This window comes from Macaca fascicularis, chromosome 18 (genome assembly GCF_037993035.2).
Source record: "Macaca fascicularis isolate 582-1 chromosome 18, T2T-MFA8v1.1".
Taxonomy (NCBI): domain Eukaryota; kingdom Metazoa; phylum Chordata; class Mammalia; order Primates; family Cercopithecidae; genus Macaca; species Macaca fascicularis.
The window spans coordinates 55,995,041-56,008,238 of record NC_088392.1 but is presented as its reverse complement, the minus strand read 5'-3'; the positions used below and the strand labels follow the sequence as shown (position 1 = coordinate 56,008,238).

Here is a 13,198-nt window from a genome sequence, read left to right as displayed (position 1 = left end):
AGAGTCCCAATATGCTCATTCTTTTGAACAAATGTGCGGAACACAGATTTTGGGTATTTTGACCTTGGTGAGTGAATGTGGGAGTCATAACTGAAGATGAAAATGAAATAGAAACAAGAGCACCTTGTTGGAATTTAGCTTCTTTACTCCCTTTGCTTCTTAACCATCAAGAATTTTTGACATATATGCTGAATTCAAGCCTGAGTGTTAATTTGCAAAATAGAAACCCTGTCCAAGCCTTTAAATACTATTATAGCAAAAGGAAAAGTATAAAATATGCACTTAAAACAAGCACGTGTTTCATCCAAGATGTTAAATCAGGAAGAACTAAAAAACAGGTTACTCCTGAAAAAAAAAGTAATAAAGTATACAAAAATATTCTCTAATCATATTTGAATAATCAGATGAAGCAGTCTTGGCTTCCTAATTTCCTTACCCATTCTTGGAATAAATCATTTACTAGAATGAATGTTGAGACCCTGGGGGATATTAGGATATTCTTGAGAAATAAATTTGAAGTGCCAATTTTGTGCTAAATGTAGGTAGAAAATAGCCTTTTAGATTTTAAAAGTAAATGGCTAAAAATTAAGCATTATATCCCTCAGAAAGTTTATAAGGTTTGACAATCATTGTTTTAACACAGAAATCTGTTTATTAAACCAAACAAAACAGAGAAAATTATACCAGCCCTCAATTTTTGAATTTTCATTTAAATAAGCAAACTCTAAATCCACATCTTAAAAGATGTTTGTGCAGCTATGTATTCCCAAAATACTCATATTTCAATAAGATTTTCACATTATATTCACCAACAGTATCACAAAAGTTTTTTTTGTTTTGTTTTGTTTTTTGTTTACGTAACTGTAAGGAACAGTAATTCTAGAAACACTAGAAGAAAAAAGCATAGCAATGTCCACAGTTACAAGAAAAAGTGCACATTACTCGGTCACAATCACAGTCATTACTTGAAAAACTATATGTAACAAGTAGATAAGAAATACCACTGATGCTTCAAACTCATGGTCAAAAACTGAATGACATAAATTTTACATGAAATAAGGCAAATTCAGGAATGCACAAAGAATTTGTAATCCAACCAAAGCTAAACAACAGAAAAAAGTTGTACAAGAAGCATGAACGAAAGTACTTCTCCCTAAATATTTTAAAAATAGGCTTGCCTCAGTGCACAAAGAAAACACCACTCATGTGTATCCCACACTATAAAATAAGAAACAAGGATAAAATATGGGGAATAGGAGGGCACAGTTCATTGTAAGTTGCAGCTGCATCCGCTGAGAGTTCTTTACATTATTTTTAGCTAGAACTGAAAATTATACAAATCATATCAGGAGATGTAATGATCTTTTTGGAAACTATTTCTGAGGGAAATGAAAAGAAAACTACACACAAGAGTGCAAATTTTCAGATTGTCACTTGCAACCTCTTAACATTCAGTCATCTACATCCAGTTGCTGCTAGAGGGATGCCTGGAGACAGCAGCGGCAATCAGGAACGAGCAGCTCTAAGAAACCAAGGTGTGATTTTTTTTCAATGATATGTCTTGTCTTAACATTAAAGAAATTCTGGGATGAAAACTGCTATGATAAAGTTGCAGTGTTGAGTGGGGTTTTTGAGAACAGCATGAGTGCAGAAATGCAGGCTTTTCTTGGAAGTAGTTCCTGATGTGATGATTGAAAGAACGTAGGCAAGGGTTTTTCCAGCATCAAGTGTTATTTTTGTAGAAAGAATTTGGAAAGAGGAGAAGGCAAGGGATGTGGAAAAGGTACTTACAGTAGTTTCTCAAAACAGTTTTCTTTTAGGACCTATGAAAAAGTTACCAAAGTAAAAATGACAAGTTTGAATGAAAAACAAGTTTTCTTTTTATAAAAATTACATATATTTTTTTAAAATACAAGATCCTTTTCATTGTTGTTATATCCTGTAGCAACAAGAAATTTGGCTTTTTTTTTTTTTGCCAGGTACTTCAGCTTTCAGTCCAATGAGTCAGTAGCAAATTCCACTAATATTTCAGCTGAATCTTGAACTACTGTTTTATACCACAAGCTTCTTCTGTTTTATCCTTGAATTAAGAACAGATAGCCTTTTATGCCCCTGATATTTATGCTGACACACTAAAACAAAAAGCAATAGGCTGGACATATTAAAGTATCTCAAGTACTTCAGAGGCCAGAGTTCCTTTGAAGCACCTTAACACATCACTTATGGATCAAGGACAATGTGGCATAATGGAAGTATTTCTCTTAAAAGACTGCAGTAAGACCAGAAGTATCTCTGTTGGGAAATCAAAATGTCATTAGTGGAAACTGCAAATTTAGACCTCAGTGAATATGGTGGTTGTCTGTCTCAGTTCTGTTGTAAAATGAGATTTTCCAGTTCATCTGCAGATCGCAATAAAAATGCAGCTGACTCTCGATATCCTGCAACAAGCTGTCTCACGGCATTGATTTCAGTTGGACTCAGCTGGGGTCTGGAGTTTGAGCTGCTGGAGGATCCTGAGCTAGTCGCCAATTGCCTCTTCATGCTGAGATCAGTGGGTCCTAGAAAGAAAATCATCACAAAATTAGACATAAATATTATTTGTTCTAGCATCTTGGATGTGAGCATTCAATAAATTATAGTTGAAGAATTCATGAATTCTTCCACGAGAAGCTAGTGATCTCTTTAATCAAATACATCTACTCTCAGAAAGATTAATGAGCAATGTAATGGTAACTGAGTGGCTTCTCTTTGGACTTCTCTCAGATGCCCGAATCAGCCTCTGGAAATCACCTCTTGCTGCGGAGAGATGGTGAAAACTTTCTTGGAACATGTGTGTTTTGAAAAATTCAATTTTAAATCTGTCTTCCATATGTTGTAGAAGCTTCTCATAGTAGCATAAAATGATGAGAATTACAAACATTTTTCATTTGTTACATTCATTAACAGATAGCTTAGACCCCATCAATTTGCAATTAAAAAAAAACTGTGATGTTAATGACTTTAGAGTACAAACTAGTCAACTTAGAAAAAAGGAAACTAAGGACTAAATGACTTCAGAAATATGTTTAGAGTTTAACAACATTTAAGTGGCACAATAAGGACTTGACTTAGGTATATTATTATTATTATTATTATTATTCCTTTCAGGCAGATGTTGTTTACCAGGCTGATTAGTATTAAAAGTGTTGACATAATACATTGGAATTTGTTTTAGAAGTGCAATAAGTAAGTGATTACTGCAAACAATACCACAGAGAACCTAGATATTTGGAATACTGACTTAAGTGTTTTTAATGCCGTCTCTGTATTTATTTGCACAAAACACATTCATGTGCCGAAACCTTCTTTTCCTACATATTTAAGCCATCTGGTGGGTATGCTTTTTGACAACATTTTGTAAATTTTTATTTAAAAATTATTTATAAAGGTATTTAAAATCTTTCATTCAGTCATTTGTGTTGGGAAGATACTTCTTTCAATTATTAAGTGTTCACTTTTATAGTTCTTAGCTGACATTATTTACTGTAATTATTAAAATTGCAGTATTAAATTTAAATCCTTGAATAAAACAGTACTAAGCACATAACTAAACATGTGCTCCAAAACTGTAATGATTCTATAACTTGAAAATGTTTTAACAGATTTTTCCAAACCATGTGTAAATTTTCAGATAATGGTATTCATTTCGTGAACTAAAACAAGAGATGTTATTTTATCCTTTTGGTTCTCCTTGAAGCATGATGGAGATAGGTCAAGACCCAACCCCCTCCACTCTCCACCTCCACAAAGGAGATGAGATGTCCCATGAGAGGGAAATAGCTTCACATGGAATTTAATTAGAGCAGAGATGAGACTAGCACACAAGAACTCTGACATCTGAGAGAAATGTATTTCCACTTCTGTAGTGGCCTCTCAAAGTTTTGATTTTTCTAGCAGGACTTAGCTTCCATTTGTTCTGCTATTTACAAAATCATGAGACTGACATGACAAGCTGGAAGAGAGATGTGCGATGTCACCTTTGCAAACAGAAGTTACTGAACCTGTATTGAGGAAAATCATTAACATCATTGAGTTTATTTGGAAAGTTCTGAGTGGATTAAAAAGGCATAACAGAAGTAGTGGTCTCCAGATGAACCCACTTGAAGTTTTGTTTTTCTTTATATTTAAGAGGCCCAGTACCAGGATAGATCTTTATAACAGATATTGAAAGGGTTTTCCTCTCAGCTGTGTAGTTATCTAGTATCTGGTTGGCTGACTATCATTATTTCATTACAAGGTGTAACATTTTGATGGTTTTTGCTGTCAATCCAAGTTGATTGACATCCTTAACTAGAAATGAGAAACAGTTGAGGCAAGGGCGCCAATTCTTTCTGAAGTGAGGGAGATTGATTTTATTCTACTCGGCAGTTTGTGAATTACACTCTACCACTGGCTCAATGTTCTAAGCTTCCAAACCAAGACCCAGCTTTCACTTTCCTTCAGACCTTTGTTAGCACAGGCATAGTCTAGAGAAAGCTCTGCCATTTAGAGGCTATTCACACCTCCAAGTTATTATTATTCTTTGTCTGGAAGACAGTTGACATCATTATCCTGGCTTCTTTCAGATCTGCAGGATCAGGATAGAGTGCATAAACCAAAACTGTAAGTAGTCCTTTAGCTGAGTGTTTATTATTCATGTCTTCACTACTATGGGGTTGGGTGAGGAATCAAGCTAAAATAAAAATATTTGCAAATAAACAAGATATTTCACTAGTGACCAAATAGCCCTCACTGATTTGTCACTACCATTCATTTCTTCCTCATTGAGTGAATCCCATACTTGACTGGTTTGGCTTAATCAACCCCAACAATATGATCTGATTAGAATGCATATCAATTACAAGTAAAAATTCAAATTTTATAAAGATGCTAAATTTAGTGAAGTCTAGGAAAGTATTCTTGGAGACCTGCTTAAATCTCACAAAAGGCTACTGAGAAGCATGGTTCTGGAAAAGCTGGACCAGTTAACAAGAAAATGACCAAGGATAATGACAAAAAAGATACTTCAAGAGAAATGATTTTGATATCCAAGGTTAAAGGCAAACACCAAGGCAACTTGCTAGGTCCACATTTATATAAGTGCGCACATTTTTACCAAAGTGATGCAAACCTGCTTTATGATCATTCTGAAAAGATAAATAAGAGATAAAAGGTATTTCATGTTAACATACAATGCTGTTTGAAAAATTAAGCTCCACATATCAAAACCAATTCTTTATTCATTTTTTTGAGGTTTGAGGGATATTTAAGTTACAAATAAATTTCAGTTAAATGAAAATGTGTATTTTCATTTTACTTCTTCATTTTCTTTTTCATTTTCTTTTTCAAATTATGAGCTGAACATTTCTCCCCTATTTATGGTGCATTTTTGGTTGTTGTTTTAAATAGACTTGTTTTTGTGATCATATTTTAGTGTCATTTATCCTTAGGTAGTAGGGCCCCTTAGGACAAAGTTTTGTTTTTAGCAGTGTAAATTCTCTTTGAAAGACTATGGCATACATTTATATTTATCAAAAATTAGACTGAAGGTAAGAATGCAAGGCCCATAAATGCAGGCACCCTTTGTGTCTCATTTACCATATCATTCTATGGAGCTGTGTTGGTGCCTGGCACAAAGGAAGCCTCAATAATAATCAGTGACTAATCAATGTTTGTATAATCAATAAATGAGAAGTGCCAGATTTTTCTACAGCCAGTACTTAAGAAATAGGAAATAAGTGATGTTATTAATAACACTAGTTGTGGTTAAAACAAAACTAGTTAGACATAAAACACAATGGTTTAATGTGACTTACTGAAGTAAAGTAACCTCTAATATATGGAAATATTATTATTACCATAAAAGTCATCTAAAATTGTAAAAATGTAATTGCTTGATTACAGTGATTTCCACATGAATCATTGCTGATAGAGAAAAATAAGTTATTGTCCATTTCCTAATTAATAATGTTTGTTTTGCCACTAAATATTACCACGGGTCCTGAGTTGAATATAAAATCATTCCTAGCTTTATACAACCTTCTTCTACATACCCTTCTTCAGCTAGGACCTCCAATCCCAAGTAATAGACTACGAAATGTCTGGATAACTGGCAATTAATTTAACAATTTTAAATAAGTGAAGAACATTTTAAATTCATTCTTTACTACAGGGGGTGGTGAAATTTTTAAACAAAGAACAAGGTAGTAAATATTTTAGTCATCTCAGGCCAAGAGGCAGAATTGCCGATATTAATAATATGTAGGTACTTACACAAAAAGAGAGAAACCAGATTTTTACAACATTCTCATGGACAAAATTCAAACTATAACAACAATTGAGTCTTTTTTAAAAAATAAGGTTTACTACGGAGGAGAGTAAAATTCTTTTTCTAGGAAGGGGCTTTTTTCTTAATTGAGCTTCACTGTTAATGTTCCCTTTCATCAAAATCAATAGCAAATGTTCATCTGTTAATGAAGATTTGTAGTGATATTTTATGTGTTTCATCTTTGAAAATGTCTTTTTGTGCAGATATGTATTTTCAAATACTTTTATCAGGTCACAACCATATTATTTTAATTGAGCATATTCATCACTTAAAAGTCATTATAGAATTCTATTAGATCCTTCTCCTGATAGTTACCTTTTATTAGGTCAATACATTGCAGATTAATTACTTCCAATTAAAGTTTAAACTGGAAGCTCCTCAACTGAACAGTGAAAAGGAATTTGAAATATGAGAATTTACTTTGCGTTTGCATCAATGTACTAAAATATTGCTGAGTCTGTGGTATGTGCTCAGAAAATATATTCACTGCAAATTTGCATGGGAATGGAGATTTTACTTCTTGTTTTAACTTCCTATAGGACAAGAAGTTTATAAGCAATTTGCTATTACTGTGATTCAAACAGTATTAGCCATCATCAAAATGACTTTACCACAGCATAAGCTTTGCATATAAGTACTGTTTTATCTTGTAATTTCAGATTGAATTCAACAAGAAACATTGCCAATTCTGCAGCAAAAACTAATTTCCAAAACCATTGAGTGTTTACTGATACTGTTTGAGGGCAGTTCTTACTCAGAAAAAATTTAACCTTAGCCCTGATCTGAAAAAAAAATTGTAATAAAATTTTACCAGGAAGCCATCAAACTGCTGTGTGGTAGGACAACTCAGTATATTCAGATTCTATTCTGACAAAATTTCACAGTAATGAACAGGGTTAACTGATGAGAACAAATGAAGTTTAAAGATGATACTACTGTTTTAACCATGAACGAAATACTGAAGTGTTTTCCACAATGCAACTGCTAATGGCTCTTTCAAGGAATAACCATATGCTTTATGTTTTAACAAACTTTGTAAGTATGTCCAAGTAACCCTCTTTGTGCTTCACACCTCTTAGAAAGTTCCACTTCAGATTGTATTGAATTACTTTTTTTGAAACTTTGAAAATATTCTCGCCTATAGGTGTTCCACACTCACTATTCATAGAGGCTGTTTGTCACTTCAAGCTTATCATTGACTCCTCCAGTAAGCAACAACAGGGTAGTATTAGTACCATCTCAAATCAAGAGGCAAGGAAAACTACTGGAAACTACAGTTACCTTGTTTGTTAGCTGACTATTTATATTACCAATATTTCAATTTCCTCAAACTTTCAAGCACTGTTCTTGCCATAATGCTAATAGTCTTGAGAAGGCTTATTTTTCTGGACACAATTCTTTAGCTGTTGCAGTAAAATGTGATTTAATAAACTTGCTATCAGTAAATGAAGTGATTTTCCCTGGTTGGCTAACAAATTTGCCACTTGAAAACTTTGTTTGTAGGCCATTTCATTTCTTATTTTTGTGATCAGATGTTTAATCAAGGTATTCATGATGATATTGTAGTACTTTTGCCAAAGAGAAAAAAATTCAACTATGAAACCTCAGGATCTTAGCTAAGTTAGCTAATATAGATAAAGTATCCATCCAGCACAACGCCTGGTTATAGTAGATATTCCATAAGTGGTAATTTCTTTCTCCAGATGACTGAATATTTATCAGTGGGCTAAAGATATCTAAAATATCACACTAAATATACATTGTTAGATTCAACATGCTAATGAGTTTCATTTATATTCACAAGTGTGATTACACTATAATTTGCCTTTCTAATACTGTTTTTGATGATAGAATTATAGTAGTATTATAAAATGAGCTGGAGTACTCTCTCTTCTTTTATCCCTTTTTCCTTTTAGAATTGTTTGTCTAAAGTGAAGACTACCTAGCCTTTGAAGCCTTGGTAAAAATTTGTAAAACCATCAGAGTCTGAAATTTTTTAATGGGCGGATTTTTATAATACTGATTCAATTTATATAATGGTTACAGGTTCATTTGGAATATCCATTTTTGAATTAATATTGGCCAATTATGCTTTTGTAAAACATGGTCTAATATCTCTAAACTTTCAAGTATAATCGCATAAAAATACTAATTTAATACTTTTTAATCTTTGTTTTTTAAAATTTCTATTATATTTCTTCTGTCTTTATTCATCTTGTCATATTTTAAAAAAATCCCTTTCAAGAATGTAGCTTTTGCCTTTGTTAGTCTTCCCTATTGCTGCTTTGATTTGTATTTAACCAATTTTTCACTTATTCTATTGTCTATGGGTTTTCTCTGTTTTAACTTCTCAGGTTAAATCATTAGTTCATTAACTTTCTATTTTTTCTAATGTGTATGCCAAAATGCTAAATTAGTTGTATTCCATAAATCCAGTTATGTAGCATTTTCATCTTTGATAATTATAAATATTTGTCCACACAATGCTATCTGCATGTTAATGATTCTTTGTTTTTTTCCATTTGCTTAGGTGGTCAACATATGTGAAAGAATATGTATTGTTAGATATCTGGGAGTCAGATTCTAGATATAGCTATTAGATTAAATTTTAATTATTTATTTCAAATCCAAATGTTTTTCTTTTGTATCTTTTTTTGTTTGCTTTTTGTTTTTCTGAGAGACTTGTGTTAAAACTCCATGGCTATCATTATGACTTTCAATTTCCCCTTGCTATTTTGTTACTTTTTCATTTAATTTTGAGGCTTTGTTATTGGGGTACATGGTTGTATTAGTCCATTCTTACACTGCTATAAATATGTGAGGCCAGGCATGGTGGCTTATGCCTGTAATCCTAGCACTTTGGGAGGCCAAGGTGGATGGATTACTTGCGGTCAGGAGTACAAGATCAGCCTGGCCAACATGGTGAAACCTAGTCTCTACTAAAAATACAAAAATTAGCCTGGCATGGTGGTGGGCACCTGTAATCCCAGCTACTTTGGAGGCTGAGGCAGGAGAATGGCTTGAACCCTGGAGGCAGAGGTTGCAGTGGGCTGAGATCATGCCACTACACTCCAGCTTGGGGGACAGAGCGAGAATCCGTCTCAAAATAAATAAATAAATAAATAAAATGAAAATACATACCCAAGACTAGGTAATTTTAAAAAAGGAAAGAGGTTTAACTGACTCACAGTTATGCATGGCTGGGGAGGCCTCAGGAAACTTATAATCATGGCAGAAGGAAAGCAGGCATATCTTACAAGGTGGCAGGCGAGAGAGCACATGTGAAGGTGGAACTGTCAAACACTTATAAAACTATCAGATCTTGTGAAAACTCACTACCATAAGAACAGCATAGGGGAAACAAACCCCATGATCCAATTGCCTCCCACCAGGTCCCTTCCAAAACATATGGGGATAATGGGAATTACAATTTGAAAGGAGATTTGGGTGGGGACACAGAGCCAAATCATATTCTGATCCTGCCTCCTCACCAATCTCACATCCTTTTTAAACATTTCAAAACCAATCATGCCTCCCTGACAGTCTCCCTAAAACTTAACTCATTCCAGCATTAACCCAAAAGTCCAAGTGCAAAGTCTCATCTGAGTCAAGGCAGTGCCCTTCTGTCTAGGAGTTTGTGCAAGTTAGTGATTGTGGTTTTTGCCATTACTTTTAATTACTTTTGTACCAACATAATAGTTACTTCCAAGATACAGTGGGGACACAGGCACTGGATAAATGCTTTCATTCCAAATGGGAGAAACTGGCCAAAACAAAAAGGCTACAGGTCCCATACAAGTCTGAAACCCAGTGGGGCAGTCATTAAATCTTAAAGCTCTGAAATGATCTCCTTTGACTCATGTCTCACATCCGGGGCATGCTGATGCACAGGATGGTCTCTCACGACCTTGGGCAGCTCCCTCATGGGCTGGCATTGAGTGACTGAGGCTTTTTCAGATACATGGTGCAATTTTTCAGTGGATCTACCATTCTGGGGTCTGGAGGATGGTGGCCCTCTTCTCGGCAGTGCCCCAGTGGGGACTCCATGTGGGGACTTCAATCCCACATTTCCCTTCCACACAGCCCTAGCAGAGGTTCTCCATGAGGGCTCCATCCCTGCAGCAGACTTCTGCCTGACCATCCAGGTGTTTCCATAAAGCCTCCAAAATCTAGACAGAGGTTCCCAAGCCTCAATTCTTGACTTCTGTACACCAGCAGGTGCATCAACATGTGGAAGTCACAAAGGCTTGGGGATTGCATCCTCTGAAGCAATGACTGAACCTTTACCTTAGCCCCTTTTAGTCACAGCTGGAGCTGGAGTGGCTGGGATGCAGGGCACCAAGTCCTGAGGCTGCAAGCACCAGCAGGGTCCTGGGCTTGGCCCAGGAAACCATTTATTCCTCCTAGACCTTCAGGCCTGTGATGGGAGCAACTGCTGCCAAGATCTCTGACATGCCCTGGAGACATTTTCCCCATTGTATTGGTATTGACATTCTGCTCCTCATCACTTATGCAAATTTCTGTAGGTGGCTTGAATTTCTCCCCAGAAATGGGTTTTTTCTTTTCTATCTCATTGTGAGACTGCAAAATGTTCTAACCTTTATGCTGTGTTTCTCTTTGAAACATAAGTTCTAATTTCAGATCATCTCTCTCAAGTCAAAGTTCCACAGATCTAGGGCAGTGACAAATTGTCACCAACATAGCAAGAGTGACCTTTGCTCCAGTTCCCAAGAAGTACCTCATCTCCACCTGAGACCACCTCAACCTGGACTTCATTGTCCACATTATTATCAGCACTTTGGTCAAAACCACTCAACAAGTCTCCAGGAATTTCCAAACTCTCCCACATCTCCCTGTTTTCCTCTGAGCCCTCCAAATTGTTCCAACCTCTGCCCCTTAACCAGTTCCAATGTTGCTTTCACATTTTCAGGTTATCTATATAGCAGTTCCGCATTGTCTGTGGTGCCAATTTTCTATATTAGTCTATTCTCACACGCTATAAAGAAATACTCTGAGACTGGGTAATTTATAAAGGAAAGAGGTTTAACTGACTCACAATTCTGCATGCCTGGGGAAACCTCAGGAAACTTACAATCACAGCAGAAGTGGAAGCTAACACATCTTATATGGTGGCAAGTGAGAGAGAGTGCATGAAGGAGGAACTGTGAAACACTAATAAAACCATCAGATCTCATGAGAACTCACTCACCTTCATGAGAACAGCATGAGGGAAACCATTCCCATGATTTAATCACCTACCAACATGTCCCTCCCTCGACATGTAGTGATTATGGGGATTACAATTTGAGAAGAGATTTGGGTGGGGAAACAGAGCCAAACCATATCAATAGTACCTAGACAATGGTTACCTTCTGATGAACAGTTACTCTCATTATTAGTTAATAAATATTTAATTCCCCCAAGCTTTTGTATTAAAGTCAATTACAGTGGTTTCTCAATATCCTTGGGGACTTGGGTCCAGGATACCAAAATCCAGGATACTCAAATCCTTTATATTAAATGATGCAGTATTTAGATATAACCTATGTGCATCTTCTGGTATGTTTAAAATCACCTCTCGATTACTTATAATACTGAATATATGCAAATGCTATATAAATATTTGTTATATTGTATGTTTTCATTTGTATTATTTTTATGTTTACTTTTGATTTTTTTCCAATATTTTTATTTATTTATTTATTTATTTATTATTATTATACTTTAAGTTGTAGGGTACATGTGCATAACGTGCAGGTTTGTTACATATGTATACTTGTGCCTTGTTGGTGTGCTGCACCCATCAACTCGTCATTTACATCAGGTATAACTCCCAATGCAATCCCTCCCCTCTCCCCCCTCCCCATGATAGGCCCCGGTGTGTGATGTTCCCCTTCCTGAGTCCGAGTGATCTCATTGTTCAGTCCCCACCTATGAGTGAGAACATGCGGTGTTTGGTTTTCTGTTCTTATGATAGTTTGCTAAGAATGATGGTTTCCAGCTGCATCCATGTCCCTACAAAGGACACAAACTCATCCTTTTTTATGGCTGCATAGTATTCCATGGTGTATATGTGCCACATTTTCTTAATCCAATCTGTCACTGATGGACATTTGGGTTGATTCCAAGTCTTTGCTATTGTGAATAGTGCTGCAATAAACATACGTGTGCATGTGTCTTTATAGCAGCATAATTTATAATCCTTTGGGTATATACCCAGTAATGGGATGGCTGGGTCATATGGTACATCTAGTTCTAGATCCTTGAGGAATCGCCATACTGTTTTCCATAATGGCTGAACTAGTTTACAATCCCACCAACAGTGTAAAAGTGTTCCTATTTCTCCACATCCTCTCCAGCACCTGTTGTTTCCTGACTTTTTAATGATCGCCATTCTAAGTGGTGTGAGATGGTATCTCATTGTGGTTTTGATTTGCATTTCTCTGATGGCCAGTGATGATGAGCATTTTTTCATGTGTCTGTTGGCTGTATGAATGTCTTCTTTTGAGAAATGTCTGTTCATATCCTTTGCCCACTTTTTGATGGGGTTGTTTGTTTTTTTCTTGTAAATTTGTTTGAGTTCTTTGTAGGTTCTGGATATTAGCCCTTTGTCAGATGAGTAGATTGCAAAAATTTTCTCCCATTCTGTAGGTTGCCTGTTCACTCTGATGGTAGTTTCTTTTGCTGTGCAGAAGCTCTTTAGTTTAATGAGATCCCATTTGTCAATTTTGGCTTTTGCTGCTGTTGCTTTTGGTGTTTTAGACATGAAGTCTTTGCCCATGCCTATGTCCTGAATGGTACTACCTAGGTTTTCCTCTAGGATTTTTATGGTATTAGGTCTAACATTTAAGT

The 13,198-nt window shown here is 35.6% G+C and overlaps 1 protein-coding gene across 12 annotated transcripts in view; it reads right to left on the bottom strand.

The window, feature by feature from the left end:
• Positions 1–632: 632 nt before the first annotated feature.
• NOL4 (nucleolar protein 4) overlaps positions 633–13,198 on the bottom strand; it is a 390,355-nt gene continuing 377,789 nt past the window's right edge. For all 12 annotated transcript variants that reach the window (XM_045378145.3, XM_074022191.1, XM_065533935.2 and 9 more), the window contains one exon: positions 633–2,558. In XM_045378145.3, coding sequence (XP_045234080.1) covers positions 2,365–2,558 — 194 coding nt within the window. In that variant the 3' untranslated portion in view covers positions 633–2,364. The remainder of the gene's footprint in view (positions 2,559–13,198) is intronic.